Source organism: Gadus macrocephalus, chromosome 8 (genome assembly GCF_031168955.1).
Source record: "Gadus macrocephalus chromosome 8, ASM3116895v1".
In the NCBI taxonomy this organism is placed as follows: domain Eukaryota; kingdom Metazoa; phylum Chordata; class Actinopteri; order Gadiformes; family Gadidae; genus Gadus; species Gadus macrocephalus.
This window is the reverse complement of record NC_082389.1, coordinates 23,382,055-23,389,572: the sequence shown is the minus strand read 5'-3', so window position 1 is coordinate 23,389,572 and position 7,518 is coordinate 23,382,055. Positions and strand designations below refer to the sequence as shown.

The 7,518-nt window shown below is 42.7% G+C and overlaps 1 protein-coding gene across 1 annotated transcript; it reads right to left on the bottom strand.

Moving 5' to 3' along the window:
- Nucleotides 1-1,286: 1,286 nt before the first annotated feature.
- On the bottom strand, nucleotides 1,287-5,043 carry asip2b (agouti signaling protein, nonagouti homolog (mouse) 2b). The gene is made up of 3 exons (XM_060059965.1): nucleotides 4,466-5,043; nucleotides 2,890-2,960; nucleotides 1,287-2,433 (listed from the first exon to the last, which is right to left on the bottom strand). Exons 1-3 carry the CDS (start codon nucleotides 4,575-4,577, stop codon nucleotides 2,266-2,268), a joined length of 351 nt encoding a protein of 116 aa, XP_059915948.1. The 5' UTR covers nucleotides 4,578-5,043; the 3' UTR covers nucleotides 1,287-2,265.
- Nucleotides 5,044-7,518: the final 2,475 nt, after the last annotated feature.

Sequence of the window (7,518 nt, the reverse complement as noted above, 5' to 3'; positions counted from 1 at the left end):
ATAATTCCCAAATGTTTTTATGTTTCTATGAATGAAGACACCCACATGCAAGAATGCGTTCAAAAACGCCAAAATATTCTTTATTTTGCTGAGCACTTGTTTGTTGTCCTGACAAAAACCTAGTAAGGAAAGTTCCTATGCATCTCTCTCGTAGATCGCACCATCTTTCAAGGTCTTTTTAATGCGACTGCATCACCTTCTCTCACATGATCAGCAGCCCGCGGCTTTCACTTTCCCTCCAGTTAGAACTGCTCGTGATGATATCGCTGCGTTGTCTCTGTAGAAACAGCGCAGCAACACCTCTATCCAAGCAGCTCCCTTGAACCGCGGAGCCATCAGATAAAAAATACAACCCAATAAACCGCAAATGTGTGTAGGGTCCGGGGCGGTAAATCGGGGTGCAAGCTCAAGCAGGCAATTTACCTCGGGCAGTGTTAACGCGCGGACCATGCCATTGAAAAAGGCGTGCATACGATGGCATATTTGGAAGTGTAAAAACGCCTTATGATGGTGCTGGTAATGCAAGCGGGAAAGCGTGCGGCGTTCAAGCACGCATCGCAGCACAGTTTCCCGCAGCAGTCTACATTCACTGCAGAAACCACGCTCTCAACTTGCCGATTGTGCAATGTCAGGGATGTTTGTAACTGTAACGGTCCAATAAATAATGAACCGACACATAACCCCCCCACACACACACACGCACGCACGCACACACACACACACACACACACACACACACACACACACACACACACACACACACACACACACACACACACACACACACACACACACACACACACACACACACGTATGCATAATCACGATAATTCACATAATGTTCAGAATATATATATATATTTAATATCATGAAAACTATTACATTTAAAAGGAGACAACTAATAACTGCTGGAAAGAAGATAATGAAATATAATAGAGCATGCAACGCTAGCAACACCAACATATGGGTTCAAGCAATCAGGTATGGCTGTAGACATGGGAATGGACTGACATAGAGAAGAATGTCAGCAGCATTACTGAGCGATGTTTGTACCCCTTGGGCCCCGACTCCATGAGAGTATGTACTTCTCTTTGAAATCCCAGACTCCAATTCCTTAAACCACAGGTCACAGGTTCGCGAAACACCCATAATAATGAAAACAAGATCTGGATGGCATGGGGGCGGATGGGGAATCAGCCCCCATATGACATTCATACAGTTCAGTAGTCTTTCAGAAGTTCTCTGTCTCAAGTGTGCATGCAGAGATGAAGAACAAGAAGAGCGATTAAAGTATGCTAATAATTATTTATTTGAGATCAAATACCGTAGTAGAAAATAAAATATACTTAATAGATCTACATCATAACATGAAACAAACAAAATAATATATTTGTCTAGATTCGTATTTGAGTATGTATCACCAAGCCTACCCTGAGAGAAAGAAATGGAGTGCAGAAAACTTGAGTCAATGAGTACATAGCTTAAGGACAATGGGCTGTTTCGCTATTTTAGCCTTTATACCATTATATATTCTTCTTCATATTTGTCTTCATTTTAGCTGGGGCGGGTAAAGGCAAACAGGTGAGAATCAGATCGTAACCATGGTAACTTAACTGATCTGGCTGTAAGCTTTGAGTCTTTTTTTTACATTCCCGTAGAGGTAGGCATTCAGTCCAGACAGCATTGTACATGTAAGGATTTAACACGCTGGTCGGTGGCTGGGTTCACTAGTCCGTTGGTCTGCCTGTCTGTCTGTCTCTTTGTTACTCTGTATTTCGATCTAGCTTTCTGCCTGTCTAGCTGTCTGTCTTTCTGTCTAGCTGTCTGTCAGTCATCCGGTCTAGCTGTCTGTCTGACTGTCCGTTTGTTTGCTGGTCTGTTTGTCTAGCTGTCTATAGCTGGTCTAGCTGTCTATCTGTCTGTCTTTCTGTCTAGCTGTCTGTCAGTCAGCTGGTCTAGCTGTCTCTCTGTCTTTCTGTCTAGCTGGCTGCCTGTCTTTCTGTCCAGCTGTCTGTCAGTCAGCGGGTCCATCTGTCTGTCTGTCTGTTTGCCTGTTTGTCTATCAATCAGCCAGTCTAGCTTTCCGTCTACAGGTCTGTTCAGCTCTGTTCATCCATGTGTGTATGTATTTCAACGTTGGTCTGTGTATTTTTATTTTCTATTTTCCACACCAAACGTATGTACTGCATGCCTAGCAATGTGTGGTTTTGCATTTAGTCATTAGTCAAATATGTGTGTGTCTGTGTATGTGTGTGTAAGGCCTCTCAGGTCTTGCGGCTGCACTGCTCGCTCATCCTCCAGCAGTGACAGATGGTGTTGAAGAGGCGACAGCGGCAGGAGGCGCAGGGGTCGCAGCAGGGGAGGTATGCCGAGCAGTTCTCCATTAGGCGGCTGCAGCGACGCACTGGCATCATGCTACTTGCCTTGAGCTTCTACACACACACAGACACACACATACGCACACAGACACACACACAAACACACGCACGCACACAGTGACAACACGCAAGCATATAGAGATGTGGCGAGGTTACAAGATCGATATACAAGATAGAGAGAGTGTGTGTGTGTGTGTGTGTGTGTGTGTGTGTGTGTGTGTGTGTGTGTGTGTGTGTGTGTGTTAGACAGGAACAATTATAGGAACAATTATACAGACATGTACGTATCAAAAAATATGTGTGTGTGTGTGTGTGTGTGTGTGTGTGTGTGTGTGTGTGTGTGTGTGTGTGTGTGTGTGTGTGTGTGTGTGTGTGAGAGGAATCATTATAAAGCAATTGTAGGAACAATTATAAACAAATACGTGTATGTGTGTGTGTGTGTGTGTGTGTGTGTGTGTGTGTGTGTTTACACAGTATGCATGGATGTATCTTTTTAAAAGGGGGTCTTACTGGCAGATGATTTCCTTGGGCAATTGGGATCCTTCGTCGGGCAAACAGTCTCTTCTTCCCATGGCTCAAGTCTAGGAGGATCGATTACAGCAATATTCAATATTGTTTAAAAAAGTAAAATGCATATTTATTTCATATTTTTTGGTCAGCATGGAGCACTTCACTGATGTCCTTCATTCTGCTATTCTCCACAATTGTCTAGTGAGTGAGTGTGAGTGAGTGAGGGTTTCTTATATACTTGGTGTGTTTCCAGCACTGATTATTAGTACTCAATTCACTCATTCCCCGGACGGAATCAGGGTGAGCTAGAGCAAACTAGTCCTATATATATACTAGTCCTATATATATATATATATATATACACACTGCAGTGAAAAAGGAATCCAATGTTGTTAAGGAGTTTTTTGATAGATTCACATTCACATCAAGTCATTACTCCCCATAAATGTTTATAACTGACACACCTAAAGGGCCCAAAAACACATTGTTATGTTGGAATAATTGCTTTATTTCCACCATGCAACAGATTGACATAATAATATATAATACAAATTTGAACCGTCTTTAAATATACTTTTTTTTTATACATGCTTTGCTTGAGGATGTGGTAATGGTTAACGGTATATTTTTTTCTTTCCGTCAATGTCAAACTCTTTCCATGTCGATCATGGTAATGTTATGCATTAAACACAGTCCATTGATTGTGGTTACTAATGTATGTTGGATACAGAGTCCTACAGCTTCGGGCAACAACCCCCAACTGTCTTGATATATTTATTCACTTGAGATTAAATTAAATGTGAATAAAACATTCATGTTTTATTAAATATGAAAACAATATGAAAGTGGCCCCAATTCAATGATTCCATAAAGACTCTCTCCGCCTCTTTGATCTCTTTAATGTGTTAGGCTAAGATGTTTAAATTCACAGACTCATCAAATTCTGTTATTCAGGACAACTATAGGCTTCTAAATGTACATATTATTATCATTATTATTATCATTATTATTATTATTATTGTTATTATTAATATTTTTAAACTATACATGTGATTGCATTGAAAACCAGTAGGATTACCAATGGAAACAAAGTTCAGCAATTAGTTCCATATAATTTCCATTCAGGCCTAAATTTGACCAAACTTTTCACATCATCTGATGGAAAATTTTCCGAATCTATTTATAGTCAACCATTTATTATATTCTATAATTTGACCCAAGCACGATCTGATAATTTGGATGAGGAGCACAAAGATAATTAGCAGCATCCTATCTTGAATACTATGAGTGAATTCACAGCCAATTGACGATATATCCGACCTGCTCAGATGTTTGAGCATGTCACAAGATCAAACATTACGGTATTCTCATATCCGGTCCAATGCTGTATCCAATAATAGGCTATCACTTGACAGATTATATAGGTTTACTAACGCAAAATAAGAAGTTGATTTGATCAATCATCCAAACGGACAATAATATGCATGCAAAAAACCCGATTATCAGAAATAGACGTGTTTACTAAATAAAGTCTAAGGTGAAAATGTAGATAAACTGAAAAAACACTAGGTCTTACCGGCATCATTCTCCTTCTCACTCGTATTTTTCTTCAAGTCCTCTGCCCAAGACAATGGAATGAATAAAAGGCAAATGAAGAGTAGGACGTATTTAGCCTTTTTAATCCACATTGTGAGGAAATCTGTTGACGAGAAATGACAATAAACGTTTAACGGTTTATTGAACTCCACAGGTAGCGAGCTAGTCGGTATAATCCTTACATGTTTTTCCACTCGTCTCCCTTTAGCGGGTCTCTCCACCTCGGGTCGGTCTGAGGTCTTCTGGTGCTGGCGGAGGCTTTAAATAGCAGTGGGTTGTGGTTCTGCGCGTGGGTCCAGACCCTGAGCTAGCGCGTTTCTTCGAGCATGTGTTCTTTGTGTTGGTGCGAGCGGTGGTGTGTGGCTCGTGCCCATTTTTCAGACGGCATGAGAACACAAACAGCTCATTCCTCACTATTGAGCTGCTTTCACACATACACGTACAGCCCGCAATTAGCCCCGTATTCTCCTGACGGGCCATCAATAAAAATACATCTTGTCTTGTTATAACAAGATATTTATCGTGTTACATAAATTCTAAATACTTGTGTTTGCAAAGCTATGGAGGAAAGATGGAAACGTTTGACCTCCTGTCTCTGGGAACATTCCCGGATGTCTTTGATGAGTCCCAGAAATTAAACCTTACGAGGTACGCTTCAAAATTCAAGTTAAAGGGTGAGTATCTGAAATACATGCTTGTTTATACCGTCTTTATATACGATAGCAGGGGTGAAGTAGCCTATATGGATAGACCAATTGCCTGTATAAAATAATGCTCCCACTGCAGAATCACATTATTTTAAACCACTACTCACCCTGTGTACACTGTAAGAATATGGGAAGCATATTATGATGCTTGTTTATAGCGTCTTTATTTAAGATAGCAGGGGTAAAGTATGTGGATAGACCAATCAAATAATGCTCCCACTCAGTGGCGGGCCGTGACTTTTACCATAAGGCCTTCAATGCAATCATCCTGAATTTAACCGCTTTTCAAATGACTTAATAATGACGTCAGGGTTATTGCCATGTTGATGTAACCACCCAATATAACCCTGACAACTGAATGGGCTTTAAGAATAATGTTGTTGTTTTTAGGTCCCATGACATGAAAATCTCACTTTATGAGGTTTTCTAACATAAATATGAGTTCCCCTAGCCTGCCTATGGTCCCCCAATGGCTAAAACGTGCGTTTGGTGTAAAACGAGCACTAGCTGTTCTGCTCGCCTTTGAAAAAACGGAGCCTCAAGTGCGCTGATTTGGAATGTCTGTATTCATGACGTCATCTGTGTGTGTGTGTGTGTGTGTGTGTGTGTGTGTGTGTGTGTGTGTGTGTGTGTGTGTGTGTGTGTGTGTGTGTGTGAATACACACACTGTAACGCAAGTGTTTCTTGTCGGTTCTTTGACGTGTCTTGTATTCCACAACGAGGTTGTTGTGGGAGTTATCTGAGCCATGGTTGAGAAGGAATTGGGGGAAAGGAACTTTGGCTTTGACTGGCTGAAGTACATGAACTGCGACATGCCGCCGGTTGCCGCGAGGCACCATCACCCGGCAGCGGGCAGCCGGCAGCAGGCAGCGCCCGGTTCAGTCGACTTCAGGTTGATGTGAAAGTGGAAGAACCAGAGACGTCGCAGAACCCGACAAAGTCGTTTGTGATTCGTAATATCGTCTGGAGGCGCACACAGCTTTTGGCCGTGATAATATGCATTAAATGATATAGATTTCTATGTATTATATGATATTATTTAGATATAGAGCTCCAGGACTGTAACGCAAGTGTTGTACACTTCCTTATTATTTGGATAACCGTTCTGCTTTTGGCGTTATGGCGCATAACACGTCAGACTCTCGTCTCTGGTATTTCTACAACGAGAATCGTATTGGGGGTTTTCTCAGCCATGGTTGAGAAGGAATTGGGGGAAAGGAACTTTGGCTTTGACTGGCTGAAGTACATGAACTGCGTCATGCCGCCGGTTGCCGCGAGGCACCATCGCCCGGCAGCGGGCAGCCGGCAGCAGGCAGCGCCCGGTTCAGTCGACTTCAGGTTGATGTGAAAGTGGAAGAACCAGAGACGTCGCAGAACCCGACAAAGTCGTTTGTGATTCGTAATATCGTCTGGAGGCGCACACAGCTTTTGGCCGTGATAATATGTATTGAATGATATAGATTTCTATGTATTATATGATATTATTTAGATATAGAGCTCCAGGACTGTAACGCAAGTGTTGTACACTTCCTTATTATTTGGATAACCGTTCTGCTTTTGGCGTTATGGCGCATAACACGTCGGACTCTCGTCTCTGGTATTTCTACAACGAGAATCGTATTGGGGGTTATCTCAGCCATGGTTGAGAAGGAATTGGGGGAAAGGAACTTTGGCTTTGACTGGCTGAAGTACATGAACTGCGTCATGCCGCCGGTTGCCGCGAGGCACCATCGCCCGGCAGCGGGCAGCGGGCAGCAGGCAGCGCGCGGTTCAGTCGACTTCAGGTTGATGTGAAAGTGGAAGAACCAGAGACGTTGCAGAACCCGACAAAGTCGTTTGTGATTCATAATATCGTCTGGAGGCGCACACAGCTTTTGGCCGTGATAATATGTATTAAATGATATAGATTTCTATGTATTATATGATATTATTTAGATATAGAGCTCAAGGACGGTAACGCAAGTGTTGTACACTTCCTTGTTATTTGGATAACCGTTCTGTCGGACTCTCGTCTCTGGTATTTCTACAATGAGACTCGTATTGGGGGTTATCTCAGCCAAGGTTGAGAATGAATTGGGGGGAAGGAACTTTGGCTTTGACTCCCTCAAGAACATGAACCACGACATGGAGGAGAAAGGGATTGTTGGCGGCGAATGTCTCCAGCTTGAGACCCGCTGAGGGACCACAGCCGGAGGCGGAGGTGCCTAAGCGCTGCCCGGCAACGATCCCTTTCTCCTCCTTGTCGCGGTTCAGTCTACTTCACATTGATGAGGACGTTGAAGAACCAGGAACGCCGGAGAACCCAACGCGGTCGTTTGAGATTCAT

Bases quoted from the DNA above. Each gene is read 5' to 3' on its own strand.
- asip2b (XM_060059965.1), bottom strand. From the start codon at position 4,577: ATGTGGATTAAAAAGGCTAAATACGTCCTACTCTTCATTTGCCTTTTA. The intron at 2,961-4,465 runs GTAAGACCTAGT...CGATCCTCCTAG, and splicing joins TGAGAAGGAGAATGATGCCG to ACTTGAGCCATGGGAAGAAG. The intron at 2,434-2,889 runs GTAAGACCCCCT...GTGTGTGTGTAG, and splicing joins CCCAAGGAAATCATCTGCCA to AAGCTCAAGGCAAGTAGCAT.